This window comes from Oncorhynchus mykiss, chromosome 7, assembly GCF_057628025.1.
Source record: "Oncorhynchus mykiss isolate SJ-2025 chromosome 7, ASM5762802v1, whole genome shotgun sequence".
In the NCBI taxonomy this organism is placed as follows: domain Eukaryota; kingdom Metazoa; phylum Chordata; class Actinopteri; order Salmoniformes; family Salmonidae; genus Oncorhynchus; species Oncorhynchus mykiss.
In genome coordinates this window covers 83,909,814-83,934,883 of record NC_143028.1, presented here as the reverse complement: position 1 = coordinate 83,934,883, position 25,070 = coordinate 83,909,814, and the positions used below count along the sequence as shown (strand labels likewise).

Here is a 25,070-nt window from a genome sequence, read left to right as displayed (position 1 = left end):
TGGCCAGGACGACCATTACACTGGTCAGGACGACCATAACACTGGCCAGGTCGACCATAATACTGGTCAGGACGACCATTACACTGGCCAGGACGACCATAACACTAAACACTGGCCAGGACGACCATAACACTGGCCAGGACGACCATTACACTGGCCAGGACGACCATAACACTGGCCAGGACGACCATAACACTGGCCAGGTCGACCATAATACTGGCCAGGACGACCATAATACTGGCCAGGACGACCATAACACTGGTCAGGACGACCATAACACTGGCCAGGACGACCATAACACTAAACACTGGCCAGGACGACCATTACACTGGTCAGGACGACCATAACACTGGCCAGGACGACCATAACACTGGTCAGGACGACCATAACACTGGTCAGGACGACCATAACACTGGCCAGGACGACCATAACACTAAACACTGGCCAGGACGACCATAACACTGGTCAGAACGACCATAACACTGGCCAGGTCGACCATAACACTAAACACTGGCCAGGACGACCATTACACTGGCCAGGACGACCATAACACTGGCCAGGACGACCATAACACTGGCCAGGACGACCATAACACTAAACACTGGCCAGGACGACCATTACACTGGTGAGGACGACCATAACACTGGCCAGGACGACCATAACACTAAACACTGGTCAGGACGACCATAACACTGGCCAGGACGACCATAACACTAAACACTGGCCAGGACGACCATAACACTGGCCAGGACGACCATAACAATAAACACTGGCCAGGACGACCATTACACTGGTGAGGACGACCATAACACTGGCCAGGTCGACCATAACACTGGCCAGGACGACCATAACACTGGCCAGGACGACCATAACACTGGCCAGGTCGACCATAACACTGGCCAGGACGACCATAACACTGGCCAGGACGACCACAACACTGGCCAGGTCGACCATAACACTGGCCAGGACGACCATAACACTAAACACTGGCCAGGACGACCATTACACTGGTCAGGACGACCATAACACTGGCCAGGTCGACCATAACACTAAACACTGGCCAGGACGACCATAACACTGGTCAGGACGACCATAACACTGGCCAGGTCGACCATAACACTAAACACTGGCCAGGACGACCATTACACTGGTCAGGACGACCATAACACTGGCCAGGACGACCATAACACTAAACACTGGCCAGGACGACCATAACACTGGCCAGGACGACCATAACACTGGCCAGGACGACCATAACACTAAACACTGGCCAGGACGACCATAACACTGGCCAGGACGACCATAACACTAAACACTGGTCAGGACGACCATAACACTGGCCAGGACGACCACAACACTAAACACTGGTGAGGACGACCATAACACTGGCCAGGACGACCATAACACTGGTCAGGACGACCATAACACTGGCCAGGACGACCATAACACTGGCCAGGACGACCATAACACTAAACACTGGCCAGGACGACCATAACACTGGCCAGGTCGACCATAACACTGGCCAGGTCGACCATAACACTGGCCAGGACGACCATAACACTAAACACTGGCCAGGACGACCATAACACTGGCCAGGACGACCATAACACTGGCCAGGTCGACCATAACACTGGCCAGGACGACCACAAAACTGGTCAGGATGACCATAACACTAAACACTGGCCAGGACGACCATAATACTGGTCAGGACGACCATTACACTGGCCAGGACGACCATAACACTGGCCAGGTCGACCATAACACTAAACACTGGCCAGGACGACCATTACACTGGTCAGGACGACCATAACACTGGCCAGGTCGACCATAATACTGGTCAGGACGACCATTACACTGGCCAGGACGACCATAACACTAAACACTGGCCAGGACGACCATAACACTGGCCAGGACGACCATTACACTGGCCAGGACGACCATAACACTGGCCAGGACGACCATAACACTGGCCAGGTCGACCATAATACTGGCCAGGACGACCATAATACTGGCCAGGACGACCATAACACTGGTCAGGACGACCATAACACTGGCCAGGACGACCATAACACTAAACACTGGCCAGGACGACCATTACACTGGTCAGGACGACCATAACACTGGCCAGGACGACCATAACACTGGTCAGGACGACCATAACACTGGTCAGGACGACCATAACACTGGCCAGGACGACCATAACACTAAACACTGGCCAGGACGACCATAACACTGGTCAGAACGACCATAACACTGGCCAGGTCGACCATAACACTAAACACTGGCCAGGACGACCATTACACTGGCCAGGACGACCATAACACTGGCCAGGACGACCATAACACTGGCCAGGACGACCATAACACTAAACACTGGCCAGGACGACCATTACACTGGTGAGGACGACCATAACACTGGCCAGGACGACCATAACACTAAACACTGGTCAGGACGACCATAACACTGGCCAGGACGACCATAACACTAAACACTGGCCAGGACGACCATAACACTGGCCAGGACGACCATAACAATAAACACTGGCCAGGACGACCATTACACTGGTGAGGACGACCATAACACTGGCCAGGTCGACCATAACACTGGCCAGGACGACCATAACACTGGCCAGGACGACCATAACACTGGCCAGGTCGACCATAACACTGGCCAGGACGACCATAACACTGGCCAGGACGACCACAACACTGGCCAGGTCGACCATAACACTGGCCAGGACGACCATAACACTAAACACTGGCCAGGACGACCATTACACTGGTCAGGACGACCATAACACTGGCCAGGTCGACCATAACACTAAACACTGGCCAGGACGACCATAACACTGGTCAGGACGACCATAACACTGGCCAGGTCGACCATAACACTAAACACTGGCCAGGACGACCATTACACTGGTCAGGACGACCATAACACTGGCCAGGACGACCATAACACTAAACACTGGCCAGGACGACCATTACACTGGCCAGGACGACCATAACACTGGCCAGGACGACCATAACACTGGCCAGGTCGACCATAACACTGGCCAGGACGACCATAACACTGGCCAGGACGACCATAACACTGGCCAGGACGACCACAACACTGGCCAGGTCGACCATAACACTGGCCAGGACGACCATAACACTAAACACTGGCCAGGACGACCATTACACTGGTCAGGACGACCATAACACTGGCCAGGTCGACCATAACACTAAACACTGGCCAGGACGACCATAACACTGGCCAGGACGACCATAACACTGGCCAGGTCGACCATAACAATGGCCAGGACGACCACAACACTGGCCAGGTCGACCATAACACTGGCCAAGACGACCATAACACTGGCCAGGACGACCACAACACTGGCCAGGTCGACCATAACACTGGCCAGGACGACCACAACACTGGCCAGGTCGACCATAACACTGGCCAGGACGACCATAACACTAAACACTGGCCAGGACGACCACAACACTGGCCAGGTCGACCATAACACTGGTCAGGACGACCATAACACTGGCCAGGATGACCATAACACTGGCCAGGACGACCACAACACTGGCCAGGTCAACCATTACACTGGCCAGGACGACCATAACACTGGCCAGGTCGACCATAACACTGGCCAGGACGACCACAACACTGGCCAGGTCGACCATTACACTGGCCAGGTCGACCATAACACTGGTCAGGTCGACCATAACACTGGTCAGGATGACCATAACACTGGCCAGGATGACCATAACACTGGCCAGGACGACCATAACACTAAACACTGGCCAGGACGACCACAACACTGGCCAGGTCGACCATAACACTGGCCAGGACGACCATAACACTAAACACTGGCCAGGACGACCATAACACTGGCCAGGTCGACCATAACACTGGCCGGGTCGACCATAACACTGGTCGGGTCGACCATAACACTGGCCAGGTCGACCATAACACTGGCCAGGTCGACCATAACACTAAACACTGGCCAGGACGACCATAACACTAAACACTGGCCAGGACGACCATAACAATGGCCAGGTCGACCATAACACTGGCCAGGTCGACCATAACACTGGCCAGGACGACCATAACACTAAACACTGGCCAGGACGACCATAACAATGGCCAGGTCGACCACAACACTGGCCAGGTCGACCACAACACTGGCCAGGACGACCACAACACTGGCCAGGACGACCACAACACTGGCCAGGACGACCACAACACTGGCCAGGACGACCACAACACTGGCCAGGTCGACCACAACACTGGCCAGGTCGACCACAACACTGGCCAGGACGACCATAACACTGGCCAGGACGACCATAACACTGGCCAGGACGACCACAACACTGGCCAGGTCGACCATAACACTGGCCAGGACGACCATAACACTAAACACTGGCCAGGACGACCATTACACTGGTCAGGACGACCATAACACTGGCCAGGACGACCATAACACTAAACACTGGCCAGGACGACCATTACACTGGCCAGGACGACCATAACACTGGCCAGGACGACCATAACACTGGCCAGGTCGACCATAACACTGGCCAGGACGACCATAACACTGGCCAGGACGACCATAACACTGGCCAGGACGACCACAACACTGGCCAGGTCGACCATAACACTGGCCAGGACGACCATAACACTAAACACTGGCCAGGACGACCATTACACTGGTCAGGACGACCATAACACTGGCCAGGTCGACCATAACACTAAACACTGGCCAGGACGACCATAACACTGGCCAGGACGACCATAACACTGGCCAGGTCGACCATAACAATGGCCAGGACGACCACAACACTGGCCAGGTCGACCATAACACTGGCCAAGACGACCATAACACTGGCCAGGACGACCACAACACTGGCCAGGTCGACCATAACACTGGCCAGGACGACCACAACACTGGCCAGGTCGACCATAACACTGGCCAGGACGACCATAACACTAAACACTGGCCAGGACGACCACAACACTGGCCAGGTCGACCATAACACTGGTCAGGACGACCATAACACTGGCCAGGATGACCATAACACTGGCCAGGACGACCACAACACTGGCCAGGTCAACCATTACACTGGCCAGGACGACCATAACACTGGCCAGGTCGACCATAACACTGGCCAGGACGACCACAACACTGGCCAGGTCGACCATTACACTGGCCAGGTCGACCATAACACTGGTCAGGATGACCATAACACTGGCCAGGATGACCATAACACTGGCCAGGACGACCATAACACTAAACACTGGCCAGGACGACCACAACACTGGCCAGGTCGACCATAACACTGGCCAGGACGACCATAACACTAAACACTGGCCAGGACGACCATAACACTGGCCAGGTCGACCATAACACTGGCCGGGTCGACCATAACACTGGTCGGGTCGACCATAACACTGGCCAGGTCGACCATAACACTGGCCAGGTCGACCATAACACTAAACACTGGCCAGGACGACCATAACACTAAACACTGGCCAGGACGACCATAACAATGGCCAGGTCGACCATAACACTGGCCAGGTCGACCATAACACTGGCCAGGACGACCATAACACTAAACACTGGCCAGGACGACCATAACAATGGCCAGGCCGACCACAACACTGGCCAGGTCGACCACAACACTGGCCAGGTCGACCACAACACTGGCCAGGACGACCACAACACTGGCCAGGACGACCACAACACTGGCCAGGACGACCACAACACTGGCCAGGTCGACCACAACACTGGCCAGGTCGACCACAACACTGGCCAGGTCGACCACAACACTGGCCAGGTCGACCACAACACTGGCCAGGTCGACCACAACACTGGCCAGGTCGACCACAACACTGGCCAGGTCGACCACAACACTGGCCAGGTCGACCACAACACTGGCCAGGTCGACCACAACACTGGCCAGGTCGACCACAACACTGGCCAGGTCGACCACAACACTGGCCAGGTCGACCACAAGACTGGCCAGGTCGACCACAAGACTGGCCAAGGCGACCACAAAACTGGCCAGGACGACCACAACACTGGCCAGGTCGACCACAACACTGGCCAGGTCGACCACAACACTGGCCAGGTCGACCACAAAACTGGCCAGGTCGACCACAAAACTGGCCAGGACGACCACAACACTGGCCAGGTCGACCACAAAACTGGCCAGGACGACCACAACACTGGCCAGGTCGACCACAACACTGGCCAGGACGACCACAACACTGGCCAGGTCGACCACAACACTGGCCAGGTCGACCATAACACTGGCCAGGACGACCATAACACTGGCCAGGACGACCACAACACTGGCCAGGTCGACCATAACACTAAACACTGGCCAGGACGACCATAACACTGGCCAGGACGACCATAACACTGGTCAGGACGACCATAACACTGGCCAGGTCGACCATAACACTGGCCAGGACGACCATAACACTGGCCAGGTCGACCATAACACTGGCCAGGACGACCATAACACTGGCCAGGTCGACCATAACACTAAACACTGGCCAGGACGACCATAACACTGGTCAGGACGACCATAACACTAAACACTGGCCAGGACGACCATAACACTAAACACTGGCCAGGACGACCATAACACTGGTGAGGACGACCATAACACTGGCCAGGTCGACCATAACACTAAACACTGGCCAGGACGACCATAACACTGGCCAGGACGACCACAACACTGGCCAGGTCGACCATAACACTAAACACTGGCCAGGACGACCATAACACTGGTCAGGACGACCACAACACTGGCCAGGACGACCATAACACTGGCCAGGACGACCACAACACTGGCCAGGACGACCATAACACTAAACACTGGCCAGGACGACCATAACACTGGCCAGGACGACCATAACACTGGTCAGGACGACCATAACACTAAACACTGGCCAGGACGACCATAACACTGGCCAGGACGACCATAACACTGGCCAGGACGACCATAACACTGGCCAGGACGACCATAACACTGGCCAGGACGACCACAACACTGGCCAGGACGACCATAACACTAAACACTGGCCAGGACGACCATAACACTGGCCAGGACGACCATAACACTGGCCAGGTCGACCATAACACTGGCCAGGTCGACCATAACACTAAACACTGGCCAGGACGACCATAACACTGGCCAGGTCGACCATAACACTGGCCAGGTCGGTAATAAAACTGGCCAGTCCGACCATAACACTGGCCAGGATGACCACAACGCTCTCCCCACGGTAGAGAGCCCTACATACTGGTCTCAGTCGTGGCCAAAAGTTTTGAGGAACAGTTTGGTGACGAACAATGCCTTTTCCAGCATGATGGAGCACCTTGCCATAAGGCAAAAGTGATATCTAAGTGGCTCGGGAACAAAACATCGATATTTGGGGTCCATGGCCAGGAAACTCCCCAGACCTTAATCCCATTGAGAACTTGTGGTCAATCCTCAAGAGGCGGGTGGACAAACTAAAACCCTCAAATTCTGACAAACTCCAAGCATTGATTATGCAAGAATGGGCTGCCATCAGTCAGGATGAGGCCCAGAAGTTAATTGACAGCGTGCCAGGGCGGATTGCAGAGGTCTTGAAAAAGAATGGTCAACACTGCAAGTATTGACTCTTTGCATTAACTTCATGTAATTGTCAATAAAAGCCTTTGACACTTATAAAATGCTTGTAATTATACTTCAGTACTCCATAGTAACATCTGACAAAAATATCTAAAGACACTGAAGCAACAGACTTTGTGGAAATTAATATTTGTGTCATTCTCAAAACCTTTGGCCACGACTGTACACTACAATCTGTGAAAGTAGTATCAATGATTGGTCTCTTACGAGGCATGCCCATGCTCCTGCTCCTGCCCTGCAGTGGCATCATGTGGGGTGGGGGGTAGAAGGCCCCCCCTGGGGGGTAGAAAGGCATGGCGTGGGGGTGGGGGGGAGGTGGTGGCGAGAAGTTAAGCCCCTCCAGGATGCTCTGACGCATTTTCTTCACCTTGTTCACCTGATCCACCTGGGGACAGACAGGGGGACACAGAGAGAGAGAGGGGGGATACAGAGAGAGAGGGGGGGGGGACACAGAGAGAGAGAGGGGGGACACAGAGAGAGAGAGGGGGGACACAGAGAGAGAGAGGGGGGACACAGAGAGAGAGGTGGATGATTGAAGTTAATGGTTTATCAAAGCTCTCCTCAGGGCCTGAACTACCACACCTGACTCCAGTAGTTAAGGGCTTGAGAATAAGTTGACAAGGTGAATCAGGTGTGCTCGTTTAGGAATAACTGCTGGTGTCCCCGAAGACGGGTTTGAGAAAGATTTTCTATGCAACTGCAACACACAGTCATATGATAAGTACTGGAAATTATGAGTTTACTGACTGGTCTAGGCTAAAGATGCTAGACTAGAATAGTACTGGTCTAGGTTAAAGATGCTAGACTAGAATAGTACTGGTCTAGGCTAAAGATGCTAGACTAGAATAGTACTGGTCTAGGTTAAAGATGCTAGACTAGAATAGTACTGGTCTAGGTTAAAGATGCTAGACTAGAATAGTACTAGGTTTGTCTCTGTGTAGATACCTGACCATCACAGAGGTCGATGAGCGGGGCCTTTTCCCGAATGGCCCGGATCAGTTTGCTCTGCAGCAGCTTGCCGTCAAAGTACATCCATGGGCAGCAGTGCTCCCAGGGGATTGGCTGGCCACACACGTCATTGGCCAATAAGGCCATGTCCACGCCGCTCATGAACAGAGCAGCCAGCTGCACGCCCCGGGGGTCCAGATTATCAATCTACAGGGAGAGACAAGTTAGAGAACAACTCACAGTGACAGGAATAGTGTTTCCCAAAGTACACCGCCTTTCCAGAAATCCTGATAGTCAGATTCCTGTTATCAGGAGGGAATAAGCAAGAAACTGAGGAGAAACCCTGGGAATAAGGGCAAGTTACGGGAACTACTCCTAGGATACACTCCTGGTGATGGGGGGGGGGGGATCTCAGACTCCTGGGGGGGGGGGGGCGGGGGAACTCAGATAGACTCCTGGGGGGGTGGGGGGGAGACTACAGTAGTAACCCCCCACTACAGTAGTAACCCCCCACTACAGTAGTAACCCCCCCACTACAGTAGTAACACCCCCCACTACAGTAGTAACCCCCCCCACTACAGTAGTAACCCCCCCCACTACAGTAGTAACACCCCCCACTACAGTAGTAACACCCCCCACTACAGTAGTAACCCCCCCACTACAGTAGTAACACCCCCCACTACAGTAGTAACCCCCCCACTACAGTAGTAACACCCCCCACTACAGTAGTAACCCCCCCACTACAGTAGTAACACCCCCCACTACAGTAGTAACCCCCCCACTACAGTAGTAACCCCCCCCACTACAGTGGTAACACCCCCCACTACAGTAGTAACACCCCCCACTACAGTAGTAACCCCCCCACTACAGTAGTAACCCCCCCACTACAGTGGTAACACCCCCCACTACAGTAGTAACACCCCCCACTACAGTAGTAACACCCCCCACTACAGTAGTAACCCCCCCACTACAGTAGTAACACCTCCCACTACAGTAGTAACCCCCCCACTACAGTAGTAACCCCCATTAACAGCATTCCACAGAGCAAAGCAGAGCAAGCAGAGGTCACAGCCCATTCCCCCAGTCTGCCGACACTCAGCCCATTCCCCCAGTCTGCTGACACTCAGCCCATTCACCCAGTCTGCAGACACTCAGCCCATTCCCCCAGTCTGCCGACACTCAGCCCATTCCCCCAGTCTGCCAACACTCAGCCCATTCCCCCAGTCTGCCGACACTCAGCCCATTCCCCCAGTCTGCCGACACTCAGCCCATTCCCCCAGTCGGCCGACACTCAGCCCATTCCCCCAGTCTGCCGACACTCAGCCCATTCCCCCAGTCTGCCGACACTCAGCCCATTCCCCCAGTCGGCCGACACTCAGCCCATTCCCCCAGTCTGCCGACACTCAGCCCATTCCCCCAGTCTGCCGACACACAGCCCATTCCCCCAGTCTGCCGACACTCAGCCCATTCCCCCAGTCTGCCGACACTCAGCCCATTCACCCAGTCTGCCGACACTCAGGACAGTAGCTGACAATCTACCAGCCAACCACACAGAGCCAACCACACAGAGCCAACCAACCAGTCACCCAGCCAACCACACAGAGCCAACCAACCAGTCACCCAGCCAACCACACAGAGCCAACCAACCAGTCACCCAGCCAACCACACCGAGTTAGCCAGCCAAACAGCCACCCACACCCAGCCAGCCAACCACACCGAGCCAGCCAACCAGTCACCCAGCCAACCACACTGAGCCAGCCAGCCAACCAGTCACCCAGCCAGCCACACCAAGCCAGCCAGCCAACCACACCGAGCCAGCCAGCCAGCCACGTAGCCAGCCAGCCACGTAGCCAGCCATCCAAGTAGCCAGCCATCCACGTAGCCAGCCATCCACGTAGCCAGCCATTGACGTAGCCAGCCAGCCACGTAGCCAGCCATCCACGTAGCCAGCCATCCACGTAGCCAGCCATTCACGTAGCCAGCCAGCCACGTAGCCAGCCAGCCACGTAGCCAGCCAGCCACGTAGCGAGCCAGCCAGGCATTCACACAGACTACCATAACAGCAGATCAGAAGCAGCTGGTTCATGTTTAGAGTAGTTAAGCACATTACTGTTGAGACAATATGAGCAGTGTCCTGTAGAACCACCTAGTCTCGTCAGTCCACCTATCCTCTCTGAGAAACATGTTGAAATGGACCAACTCAGAACAGCCCAGCGGAGCGTTGGGAGGATCTGATAGGTTACCCAACTGATGGGGACTGTTTCCTGGACCCAGAGTACACATACTACTGGACTACAGAAGAGAACCTCTACAGCTGTTCAGTCCAGGATAGGGTTGGAAACGCACATACCTTTCACAAAATTCCCAGGTTTTCCAGAAATGCCCTTTGGAAAATTCCCTGAATCAGGTTAGAAATCCAGACTCTTCCAACTAGGAATTCTGGAAAACCTGGGAAGTTATCAATGGTTTCGAAAGCCTAGTCCAGGAGAATTGTTAAGGTGGGTGTGTGAAAGCAGCGTGTAATACCACTGTCTGCCACTGGGTGGTTTCAGGACACTCCTCAGACTCGCTACAAAATCACCTTGAGTTCCTGCAGCTGTTCAGGCTCATACAGTTTAGGAGAAAGTGCTTGGGCTAGGAACGCGTCCAGTTCCTTACCACGCAAAACTCGTACTCCTGGCCATTGTAACATAAACCTAGAACAGAAACACAAGGCAAATTTACAACATGACAACATACAGGAACTGGAACCTTAGTAATGATCGGATTTTAGTAACACTGTCTGATCAGGTCCTCCATTATCTCTCAACACAGAACAATACAGTAGACAGTCAGCAGAAAACTACAGATCATTTGTCTGCCTCTCAGTGTGTGTGTGTATGTGTGTGTGTTCCCTCACCTCAACACGCAGCAGAGAACTAGAAGATGAGTGGGGACACAGGCTGGGTTGAGCATGGCTGGGGCATCTGACCTCATACAGGCCAGGAAGGCCCTCATCCTGCCGTTCTTATCCTCCACAGCCTTGCCCAGCCACAGCTTCTTCAGGTTTGGACAGGTCCACTCTCTGAAGGGCAGAGCCTCCACCAGCTCTGGGGTGTGGGGGGACTTCCCCTTGTAGGCCGCCCACTCCTTCACTGCCACTGGGGGGTCTGGAACACATTAGTAACATTAACCCTGACCTCTGACCCTAACACACCCACTGCTTCACTGCCACAGGGGGGTCTGGAACACATTAGTAACATTAACCCTGATCTCTGACCTCTGACCCTAACACACCCACTCCTTCACTGCCACAGGGGGGTCTGGAACACATTAGTAACATTAACCCTGACCTCTGACCTCTGACCCTAACACACCCACTCCTTCACTGCCACAGGGGGGTCTGGAACACATTAGTAACATTAACCCTGACCTCTGACCTCTGACCCTAACACACCCACTTCACTGCCACAGGGGGGTCTGGAACACATTAGTAACATTAACCCTGACCTCTGACCCGAACACACCCACTCCTTCACTGCCACAGGGGGGTCTGGAACACATTAGTAACATTAACCCTGACCTCTGACCTCTGACCCTAACACACCCACTCATTCACTGCCACAGGGGAGTCTGGAACACATTAGTAACATTAACCCTGACCTCTGACCCTAACAAACCCACTCATTCAATACCACAGGGGGGTCTGGAACACATTAGTAACATTAACCCTGACCTCTGACCCTAACACACCCACTCCTTCAATACCACAGGGGGGTCTGGAACACATTAGTAACATTAACCCTGACCTCTGACCCTAACACACCCACTCATTCAATACCACAGGGGGGTCTGGAACACATTAGTAACATTAACCCTGACCTCTGACCCTAACACACCCACTCCTTCAATACCACAGGGGGGTCTGGAACACATTAGTAACATTAACCCTGACCTCTGACCCTAAAACACCCACTCCTTCAATACCACAGGGGGGTCTGGAACACATTAGTAACATTAACCCTGACCTCTGACCCTAACACACCCACTCCTTCAATACCACAGGGGGGTCTGGAACACATTAGTAACATTAACCCTGACCTCTGACCCTAACACACCCACTCCTTCAATACCACAGGGGAGTCTGGAACACATTAGTAACATTAACCCTGACCTCTGACCCTAACACACCCACTCATTCAATACCACAGGGGGGTCTGGAACACATTAGTAACATTAACCCTGACCTCTGACCCTAACACACCCACTCCTTCAATACCACAGGGGGGTCTGGAACACATTAGTAACATTAACCCTGACCTCTGACCCTAACACACCCACTCATTCAATACCACAGGGGAGTCTGGAACACATTAGTAACATTAACCCTGACCTCTGACCCTAACACACCCACTCATTCAATACCACAGGGGGGTCTGGAACACATTAGTAACATTAACCCTGACCTCTGACCCTAACACACCCACTCCTTCAATACCACAGGGGGGTCTGGAACACATTAGTAACATTAACCCTGACCTCTGACCCTAAAACACCCACTCCTTCAATACCACAGGGGGGTCTGGAACACATTAGTAACATTAACCCTGACCTCTGACCCTAACACACCCACTCCTTCAATACCACAGGGGGGTCTGGAACACATTAGTAACATTAACCCTGACCTCTGACCCTAACACACCCACTCCTTCAATACCACAGGGGAGTCTGGAACACATTAGTAACATTAACCCTGACCTCTGACCCTAACACACCCACTCATTCAATACCACAGGGGGGTCTGGAACACATTAGTAACATTAACCCTGACCTCTGACCCTAACACACCCACTCCTTCAATACCACAGGGGGGTCTGGAACACATTAGTAACATTAACCCTGACCTCTGACCCTAACACACCCACTCATTCAATACCACAGGGGAGTCTGGAACACATTAGTAACATTAACCCTGACCTCTGACCCTAACACACCCACTCATTCAATACCACAGGGGGGTCTGGAACACATTAGTAACATTAACCCTGACCTCTGACCCTAACACACCCACTCATTCAATACCACAGGGGGGTCTGGAACACATTAGTAACATTAACCCTGACCTCTGACCCTAACACACCCACTCCTTCAATACCACAGGGGGGTCTGGAACACATTAGTAACATTAACCCTGACCTCTGACCCTAACACACCTACTCATTCAATACCACAGGGGGGTCTGGAACACATTAGTAACATTAACCCTGACCTCTGACCCTAACACACCCACTTCACTGCCACAGGGGGGTCTGGAACACATTAGTAACATTAACCCTGACCTCTGACCCTAACACACCCACTCCTTCAATACCACAGGGGGGTCTGGAACACATTAGTAACATTAACCCTGACCTCTGACCCTAACACACCCACTCCTTCAATACCACAGGGGGGTCTGGAACACATTAGTAACATTAACCCTGACCTCTGACCCTAACACACCCACTCCTTCACTGCCACAGGGGGGTCTGGAACACATTAGAAACATTAACCCTGACCTCTGACCCTAACACACCCACTCATTCACTGCCACAGGGGGGTCTGGAACACATTAGTAACATTAACCCTGACCTCTGACCCTAACACACCCACTCCTTCACTGCCACAGGGGAGTCTGGAACACATTAGTAACATTAACCCTGACCTCTGACCCTAACACACCCACTCCTTCAATACCACAGGGGGGTCTGGAACACATTAGTAACATTAACCCTGACCTCTGACCCTAACACACCCACTCCTTCAATACCACAGGGGGGTCTGGAACACATTAGTAACATTAACCCTGACCTCTGACCCTAACACACCCACTCCTTCACTGCCACAGGGGGGTCTGGAACACATTAGTAACATTAACCCTGACCTCTGACCCTAACACACCCACTCCTTCACTGCCACAGGGGAGTCTGGAACACATTAGTAACATTAACCCTGACCTCTGACCCTAACACACCCACTCCTTCACTGCCACAGGGGGGTCTGGAACACATTAGAAACATTAACCCTGACCTCTGACCCTAACACACCCACTCCTTCAATACCACAGGGGGGTCTGGAACACATTAGTAACATTAACCCTGACCTCTGACCCTAACACACCCACTCCTTCAATACCACAGGGGGGTCTGGAACACATTAGTAACATTAACCCTGACCTCTGACCCTAACACACCCACTCCTTCAATACCACAGGGAGGTCTGGAACACATTAGAAACATTAACCCTGACCTCTGACCCTAACACACCCACTCATTCACTGCCACAGGGGGGTCTGGAACACATTAGTAACATTAACCCTGACCTCTGACCCTAACACACCCACTCCTTCAATACCACAGGGAGGTCTGGAACACATTAGAAACATTAACCCTGACCTCTGACCCTAACACACCCACTCCTTCAATACCACAGGGGGGTCTGGAACACATTAGTAACATTAACCCTGACCTCTGACCCTAACACACCCACTCCTTCAATACCACAGGGGGGTCTGGAACACATTAGTAACATTAACCCTGACCTCTATTTTATGTTATCAAAATGTGATTTGGGCAGAAATGCCTTCGTAACGTGAACTTTCATGTGACTTGTTACAAACTTGGATGCCATCTGTAAATAGTTCAATTACGAACCTAGTTGGTTTAGCCATGGAAAAAGCCAGTAACCTTCCCGCTAGCCATGATTGGCTGAGATAATGTCGATAACAGGAGCTGCTCAGTATGCGTAGATAATTCCTGCTAGCGAAGCGTTTTTGAAAGATACCGTATAACGTTAGCCATGGGGACAACTGCAATAGTGTTGCAAGTGCTCTCAACATCATTGCTGCAGTGAATTTTGCAGGCGCTAATCGACAAGATCAGTGGGGGGGGGGGGGGGGGGGGGGGGGGGAAATAATATTGTGTACTTTCTTCACACGGTCAGTGTGAACCGGAGTGACTTGATACAACAGACCGAACACACAGAAATGACACAGAGCGTCTTACTAAAGTGTAAGAGGATCCGTGAAGTGGTCATCCATCTACATTCGGAAAGTATTCAGACCCCTTCCCTTTTACCACACTTACTTACATTATTCTAAAATGGATGAAATAAAACCATTTCCTCCTCAATCTACACAATACCACATAATGACCAAGTGAAAACAGATTTTTAGACATGTTTAATTGAAATGTATTAATGTATTAAAATATAAAATAAAAATACATTATTTACAAGTATTCAGACCCTTTGCTATGAGACTCGAAATTGAGCTCAGGTGCATCCTGTTTCCATTGATCATCTTTGAGATGTTTCTACAACTTGTTTGGACTCCACCTGTGGTCAATTCAATTCATTAGACATGATTTGGAAAGGGACACACCTGTCTATATAATGTCCCACAGTTGACAATGCATGTCAGAGAAAAAAACAAGCCATGAGGTCAAAGGAATTGTCCGTAGAGCTACGAGACAATTCCTGAGGTCCCCAAGAACACAGTTGCCTCCATCATTCTTAAATGGAAGATGTTTGGAACCACCAAGACTCTTCCTAGAGGTGGCTGCCTGGCCAAACTGAGCAATCAGGGGGAGAAGTGCCTTGGTCAGGGAGGTGACCATCTGACCCTCTGTGGAGATAGGAGAACCTTCCAGAAGCACAACCATCTCTGCAGCAGTCCACCAATCAGGATTCTATGGTAGAGTGGCCAGACAGAAGCCACTCCTCAGTAAAATGTACATGACATCCCGCTTGGAGTTTGCCAAAAGGCACCTAAAGGACTATCAGACCACGAGAAACAAGATTCTCTGGTATGATGAAACCAAGATTGAACTCTTTGGCCTGAATGCCAAGTGTCACGTCTGGAGGAAACCTGGCACCGTCCCTACGGTGAAGCATGCTGGTGGCAGCATCATGCTGTGGGGATGTTTTTCAGTGTCAGGGAACAGGAGACTAGTCAGGTTCGAGGGAAAGATGAACGGAGCAAAGTACAGAGAGATCCTTGATGAAAACCTGCTCCAGAGGGCTCAGGACCTCAGACTGGGGTGAAGGTTCACCTTCCAACAGGACAACGACCCTAAGCACACAGCAAAGACAACTCAGGAGTGGCTTCAGGGACAAGTCTCTGAATGTCGTTGAGTGGCCACAGAGCCCGGACTTGAACCCGATCAAACATCTCTGGAGAGACCTGAAAATAGCTGTACAGCGACGCTCCACATCCAACCTGACAGAGCTTGAGAGGATCTGCAGAGATAAATGGGAGACACTCCCAAAATACAGGTGTACCAAGCTTGTAGCGCCATACCCAAGAAGCCTCGAGGCTGTAATCACAGCCAAAGGTGCATCAACAAAGTACTGAGTAAAAGGTCTGAATACTTATGTATTATTACTTTTTGTAAAACAATTGTTAAAATGTCTAAACCCTTTTTTCTTTGTCATTATTGACGAGGAAATATATTTCAGAATAAGTAATTAGCTTTAGCTACCTGCAGATTCATACTCCAGCATTCACTGCATTTAGCAGTCTGTTTGTACAATTACGGGTTGGTTCATTGTTTAACAAGCTAGCTACATGTCTAAACAAAAGACTCCACTTCACCAGATGATTACATGACCCGTCAAGTTAGCCAGGTGTGTCTGCCACATATTGTACATGTGTTGTTTACCAGAGACAGTAATGTCAAGAACAACATGACCTGCAGATATTGTATTTTTACCAGGAGTTTTTCCTTATTGAAGGTTACTACTTTTACAATTTTTTGTCTTTAAATCTTTGATTGTTTACTAAACTACTCACTGCGTTTAAAACATGGCCTCACATGTGAATCCTTAAAGAGATGGGTGGGGCTAAGGCTTAAGAGGGTGTGAACGATGCTGAATGGGTGTATACAGCTCTCCAGTAGGTGTACCAAAACATTCAAGGGCCATTTTCTCAAAAAGTGGGTTAACAAGTTGATCAACTTTCAAATCAAAATGACTTTTCCATTGTTCCTCAACCATTTTCTAGCCGAGTCTATACTTTAATCAAATGTATTCTGTATACCGTCACAAATAGCAATAAATACACTGAGGGGTTGAGGCATTGGGTCAGTCTCAGTAGAAGGAGCAGTTTAGAGATATTTCATTTTTTAACCTTTATTTAACTAGGCAAGTCAGTTAAGAACAAATTCTTATTTTCAATGACGGCCTAGGAACAGTGGGTTAACGACAGATTTGTACCTTGTCAGCTCGCGGATTTGAACTTGCAACCTTTCGGTTACTAGTCCAACACTAACCACTAGGCTACCCTGCCGCCCCAGATGAAGAGCTTTGCTCAAGGGCACAACAACAAAAGATGACCTCTAGGATACTGATGTCATAAACCCTTCCTGTCAGATTTGAACCTGTTGCTGGTCGGCCTCCAGGCTACCTGGCTGACTCCAGCACTTTGGCAGACGGTGGCGTCCCAGTCCCTCAGCCTTCTACTAGGACTTGGTCAGTAGAGACTAGCTAATAAAGACTAGCTGGTAGTAGAGTTTCTTACATTAGTAGTATAGGAAGTTAGTAGTTTCTACATGATTAGCATAGATAGTTAGTAGTTTCTACATGATTAGCATAGATAGTTAGTAGTTTCTACATGATTAGCATAGATAGTTAGCAGTTTCTACATGATTAGCATAGATAGTTAGCAGTTTCTTACATTAGTAATATAGGTAGGTAGGTAGGTAGGTAGGTAGGTAGGTAGGTAGGTAGGTAGGTAGGTAGGTAGGTAGTAGTTTCTTACATTAGTAGTATAGGTAGGCAGTGGTTTCTTACATTAGTAAAATAGTTAGTAGTTTCTTACATTCGTAGCGTAGTTGGGTAGTAGTTTCAAACATTAGTAGTATGGCATAAGTAGGTAATAGTTTATTACAGTAATGTAGGTAGTAGTCTATTACATTAGTAGTATGGTATAGGTACAGTTGAAGGCAGAAGTTTACATACACCTTAGCCAAATACGTTCGAAATCAGTTTTTCACAATTCCCAACATTTAATCCTAGTAACAATGCCCCATCTTCGGTCAGTAAGGATCACCACTTTATTTTACTTTATTTTAAGAATATGAAATGTCAGAATAATAGTAAAGAGATAATAGTAGAGAGAATGATTTATTTCAGCTTTTATTTCTTTCATCACATTCCCAGTGGGTAAGAAGTTTACATACACTCAATTAGTATTTGGTAGCATTGCCTTTAAATTGTTTAACTTGGGTCAAACGTTTCGGATAGCCTTCCACAAGCTTCCCACAATAAGTTGGGTGAATTTTGGCCCATTCCTCCAGACAGAGCTGGTGTAACTGAGTCAGGTTTGTAGGCCTCCTTGCTCACACACGCTTTTTCAGTTCTGCCCACAAATGTTCTATAGGATTGAGGTCAGGGCTTTGTGATGACCACTCCAATACCTTGACTTTGTTGTCCTTAAGCCATTTTGTCAAAACTTTGGAAGTATGCTTGGGGTCATTGTCCATTTGGAAGACCCATTTGCGACCAAGCTTTAACTTCCTGACTGATGTTTTGAGATGTTGCTTCAATATATCCACATAATTTTACTTCCTCATAAAGCCATCTATTTTGTGAAATGCACTAGCCCCTCCTGCAGCGAAGCACCGCCACATCATGATGCTGCCACCCCGTGCTTCACGGTTGGGATGGGGTTCTTCGGCTTGCCTCCCCCATTTTCCGCCAAACATAATGATGGTCAGTATGGCCAAACAGTTCTATTTTTGTTTAATGAGACCAGAGGACATATCTCCAAAAAGTACAGTCTCACCCCATGTGTAGTTGCAAACCGTGGTCTGGCTTTTTTATGGCGGTTTTGGAAACAACCTTTCAGGTTATGTCGATATAGGACTCGTTTTACTATGGATATAGATACTTCTGTACCTGTTTCCTCCAGAATCTTCACAAGGTCCTATGCTTTGTTGTTCTGGAATTGATTTGCACTTTTTGTACCAGAGTACGTTCATCTCTAGGAGACAGAACGCGTCTCCTTCCTGAGGGGAATGACGATTGAGTGGTCCCATGGTGTTTATACTTGCGTACTATTATTTGTACATATGAACGTGGTACCTTCAGGTTTTTGGAAATTGCTCCCAAGGATGAACCAGACTTGTGGAGGTCTACAATTATTTTTCTGAGTTCTTGGCTGATTTCTTTTGATTTTCCCATGATGTCAAGCAAAGAGGCACTGAGTTTGAAGGTAGTTCTTGAAATACATCAACAGGTACACCAATTGACTCAAATTATGTCAATTAGCCTATCAGAAGCTTCTAAAGCCATGACATCATTTTCTGGAATTTTCCAAGCTGTTTAAAGGCACAGTTAAATTAGTGTATGTAAACTTCTGACCCACTGGAATTGTGATATAGTGAATTATAAGTGAAATAATCTGTCTGTAAACAATTGTTGAGAAAATGACTTGTGTCATGAACAAAGTAGATGTCCTAACCGACTTGCCAAAACTATAGTTTGTTAACAAGAAATTTGTGGAGTGGTTGAAAAACAAGTTTTAATGACTCCAACCTAAGTGTATGTAAACTTCCAACTTCAACTGTAGGTAGATAGTAGTTTCTACATTATTAGTATAGGTTGGTAGTAGTTTCTACATTATTAGTATAGGTTGGTAGTAGTTTCTACATTATTAGTATAGGTTGGTAGTAGTTTCTACATTATTAGTATAGGTTGGTAGTAGTTTCTACATTATTAGTATAGGTTGGTAGTAGTTTCTACATTATTAGTATAGGTTGGTAGTAGTTTCTACATTATTAGTATAGGTTGGTAGTAGTTTCTACATTATTAGTATAGGTAGGTAGTAGTTTCTACATTATTAGTATAGGTTGGTAGTAGTTTCTACATTATTAGTATAGGTAGGTAGTAGTTTCTTACATTATTAGTATAGGTAGGTAGTAGTTTCTTACATTAGTAATGTAGGTAGGTTGTAGTTTCTACATTATTAGTATAGGTTGGTAGTAGTTTCTACATTATTAGTATAGGTTGGTTGTAGTTTCTACATTATTAGTATAGGTTGGTAGTAGTTTCTACATTATTAGTATAGGTTGGTAGTAGTTTCTACATTATTAGTATAGGTAGGTTGTAGTTTCTTACATTAGTAATGTAGGTAGGTTGTAGTTTCTACATTATTAGTATAGGTTGGTAGTAGTTTCTTACATTATTAGTATAGGTTGGTAGTAGTTTCTACATTATTAGTATAGGTAGGTTGTAGTTTCTTACATTAGTAATGTAGGTAGGTTGTAGTTTCTACATTATTAGTATAGGTTGGTAGTAGTTTCTACATTATTAGTATAGGTTGGTAGTAGTTTCTACATTATTATTATAGGTTGGTAGTAGTTTCTACATTATTAGTATAGGTAGGTTGTAGTTTCTTACATTAGTAATGTAGGTAGGTTGTAGTTTCTACATTATTATTATAGGTAGGTAGTAGTTTCTTACATTATTAGTATAGGTTGGTAGTAGTTTCTACATTATTAGTATAGGTAGGTTGTAGTTTCTTACATTAGTAATGTAGGTAGGTTGTAGTTTCTACATTATTAGTATAGGTAGGTAGTAGTTTCTTACATTAGTAGTAGTTTCTTACATTAGTAGTATAGGTTGGTAGTAGTTTCTACATTATTAGTATAGGTAGGTTGTAGTTTCTTACATTAGTAATGTAGGTAGGTTGTAGTTTCTACATTATTAGTATAGGAAGGTAGTAGTTTCTACATTAGTAGTATAGGAAGGTAGTAGTTTCTTACATTATTATTATAGGTAGGTTGTAGTTTCTTACATTAGTAATTTAGGAAGGTAGTAGTTTCTACATTAGTAGTATAGGAAGGTAGTAGTTTCTTACATTATTATTATAGGTAGGTTGTAGTTTCTTACATTATTATTATAGGTAGGTTGTAGTTTCTTACATTATTATTATAGGTTGGTTGTAGTTTCTACATTATTAGTGTAGGTAGGTTGTAATTTCTTACATTATTATTATAGGTAGGTAGGTAGTAGTTTCTTACATTAGTAATTTAGGAAGGTAGTAGTTTCTACATTAGTAGTATAGGAAGGTAGTAGTTTCTTAAACGAGTTGTAGAGTATAGCTAGTTAGCAGTGTCTTACATTCAGGCAGACGGTTGCGCCTCATGGCTAGTCTCTCAGCCTTCTTCTTGGCTTCAGCCAGGCTGAAGAGAACCCCGTAAACATGCTGTCGGATGGGTCTGAACAGCTGCACTGCTGACGGGAGCTCCTGGTTGGCCTCATCCTCTATGGTGACGGACAGCTTTATCTCTCCCTGAAAACACAACACACACTCTTAAAAAAACAACAACCTAGAGTCGATGTCCCGCATAAATCAAATTAAGCATAATAAAAAAAATCCAACTATTTAAGCTAGAGATATCGGTTATTTTGCATGGGCTGTCTCTCAATCCACGACATCCGCCCTTCCGCACCTGCGGGGCAAGGTGGCAGAGCTACAGCGATGTTTGTCAGACCATGAGACATATTCTAGGGGTACCTTAGGTAGATATAGGTTTCAGAAGAAAGATCTTTGTTTCTGGCCATTTTGAGCCTGTAATCAAACCCACAAATGCTGATGCTCCAGATACTCAGCTAGGCTAAAGGCAGACAGTTTTATTGCTTTTTTAATGACAACAACAGTTTTCAGCTGTGCTAACAATTGCAAAAGGGTTTTCTAATGATCAATTAGCCTTTTAAAATGATAAACTTGCATTAGCTAACACAACGTACCATTGGAACACAGGAGTGATGGTTGCTGATAATGGGCCTCTGTAATATCTACATAGGCGTACATAAGAAATCAGCTGTTTCCAGCTACGATAGTCATTTACAACATTAACAATGTCTACACTGTATTTCTGATCAATGTGATGATATTTTAAATTGACAAAATTATATATTTCTAAGTGACCCAAACTTTTGAACGGTAGTATAGGTTGTAGTAGATGTAAGGATGTGGTAGGTGTACCTCAGTAAGGATGTGGTAGGTGTACCTCGGTAAGGATGTGGTAGGTGTAGGGGTACCTCGGTAAGGATGTGGTAGATGTAGGGGTACCTTGGTAAGGATGTGGTAGATGTAGGGGTACCTTGGTAAGGATGTGGTAGGTGTAGGGGTACCTCGGTAAGGGTGTGGTAGGTGTAGGGGTACCTCGGTAAGGATGTGGTAGGTGTAGGGTTTACCTCAGTAAAGATGTGGTAGGTGTAGTGGTACCTCAGTAAGGATGTGGTAGGTGTAGGGGTACCTCAGTAAGGATGTGGTAGGGGTACCTCGGTAAAGATGTGGTAGGTGTAGTGGTACCTCGGTACGGATGTGGTAGGTGTAGGGGTACCCCGGTACGGATGTGGTAGGTGTAGGGGTACCTCGGTAAGGATGTGGTAGGTGTAGTGGTACCTCGGTAAGGATGTGGTAGGTGTAGGGGTACCTAGGTAAGGATGTGGTAGGTGTACCTTGGTAAAGATGTGGTAGATGTAGGGGTACCTCTGTAAGGGTGTGGTAGGGGTACCTTGGTAAGGATGTGGTAGATGTAGGGGTACCTTGGTAAGGGTGTGGTAGGTGTACCTTGGTAAGGATGTGGTAGATGTAGGGGTACCTTGGTAAGGATGTGGTAGATGTAGGGGTACCTTAGTAAGGATGTGGTAGATGTAGGGGTACCTCGGTAAGGATGTGGTAGGTGTACCTCGGTAAGGATGTGGTAGGGGTACCTCGGTAAAGATGTGGTAGGTGTAGGGTTTACCTCGGTAAAGATGTGGTAGGGGTAGGGGTACCTCAGTAAGGATGTGGTAGGGGAACCTTGGTAAGGATGTGGTAGGTGTAGTGGTACCTCGGTACGGATGTGGTAGGTGTAGTGGTACCTCGGTACGGATGTGGTAGGTGTAGGGGTACCTCGGTAAGGGTGTGGTAGGTGCAGGGGTACCTCGGTAAAGATGTGGTAGGTGTAGGGGTACCTAGGTAAGGATGTGGTAGTTGTACCTTGGTAAGGATGTGGTAGATGTAGGGGTACCTCTGTAAGGGTGTGGTAGGGGTACCTTGGTAAGGATGTGGTAGGTGTAGGTGTACCTTGGTAAGGGTGTGGTAGGTGTACCTTGGTAAGGATGTGGTAGATGTAGGGGTACCTTGGTAAGGATGTGGTAGATGTAGGGGTACCTTGGTAAGGCTGTGGTAGGTGTAGGTGTACCTTGGTAAGGGTGTGGTAGGTGTACCTTGGTATGGATGTGGTAGGTGTACCTTGGTATGGATGTGGTAGGTGTACCTTGGTAAGGATGTGGTAGATGTAGGGGTACCTTGGTAAGGATGTGGTAGATGTAGGGGTACCTTGGTAAGGATGTGGTAGGTGTAGGTGTACCTTGGTAAGGATGTAGTAGGTGTACCTTGGTAAGGATGTGGTAGGTGTAGGTGTACCTTGGTAAGGGTGTGGTAGGTGTACCTTGGTATGGGTGTGGTAGGTGTACCTTGGTAAGGATGTGGTAGATGTAGGGGTACCTTGGTAAGGATGTGGTAGGTGTAGGGGTACCTCGGTAAGGATGTGGTAGGTGTAGGGGTACCTCGGTAAGGATGTGGTAGGTGTAGGGGTACCTCAGTAAGGATGTGGTAGGTGTAGGGGTACCTCAGTAAGGATGTGGTAGGTGTAGGAGTACCTTGGTAAAGATTGTGGTAGGTGTAGTGTGTAGGGGTACCTTGGTAAGGATGTGGTAGATGTAGGGGTACCTTGGTAAGGATGTGGTAGATATAGGTGTACCTTGGTAAGGGTGTGGTAGGTGTACCTTGGTATGGATGTGGTAGGTGTACCTTGGTATGGATGTGGTAGGTGTACCTTGGTAAGGGTGTGGTAGATGTAGGGGTACCTTGGTAAGGATGTGGTAGATGTAGGGGTACCTTGGTAAGGATGTGGTAGATGTAGGGGTACCTCGGTAAGGATGTGGTAGGTGTAGGTGTACCTTGGTAAGGATGTGGTAGGTGTAGGTGTACCTTGGTAAGGGTGTGGTAGATGTAGGGGTACCTTGGTAAGGATGTGGTAGGTGTACCTTGGTAAGGCTGTGGTAGATGTAGGGGTACCTTGGTAAGGATGTGGTAGATGTAGGGGTACCTTGGTAAGGATGTGGTAGATGTAGGGGTACCTTGGTAAGGATGTGGTAGGTGTAGGTGTACCTTGGTAAGGATGTGGTAGGTGTACCTTGGTAAGGCTGTGGTAGATGCAGGGGTACCTTGGTAAGGATGTGGTAGGTGTACCTTGGTAAGGCTGTGGTAGATGTAGGGGTACCTTGGTAAGGCTGTGGTAGATGCAGGGGTACCTTGGTAAGGATGTGGTAGGTGTACCTTGGTAAGGCTGTGGTAGATGTAGGGGTACCTTGGTAAGGATGTGGTAGATGTAGGGGTACCTTGGTAAGGATGTGGTAGATGTA

At 48.6% G+C, this 25,070-nt stretch overlaps 1 protein-coding gene across 2 annotated transcripts in view; it reads right to left on the bottom strand.

Moving 5' to 3' along the window:
* The window catches only part of fam120a (family with sequence similarity 120 member A), a 97,016-nt gene that overhangs the window by 34,814 nt on the left and 37,132 nt on the right, over window positions 1-25,070 (bottom strand). The window contains exons 10-14 of one of the 2 annotated variants that reach the window (XM_090242157.1): window positions 21,771-21,942; window positions 11,530-11,779; window positions 11,212-11,326; window positions 8,628-8,837; window positions 7,890-8,067 (exon numbers count right to left, since the gene is read on the bottom strand). In XM_090242157.1, the coding sequence (XP_090098283.1) occupies window positions 7,890-8,067; window positions 8,628-8,837; window positions 11,212-11,326; window positions 11,530-11,779; window positions 21,771-21,942 (925 nt within the window). Of the gene's footprint in view, window positions 1-7,889; window positions 8,068-8,627; window positions 8,838-11,211; window positions 11,327-11,529; window positions 11,780-14,598; window positions 14,649-21,770; window positions 21,943-25,070 lie in introns of those variants that run through there. The other variant, XM_090242158.1, reaches the window with a different exon arrangement.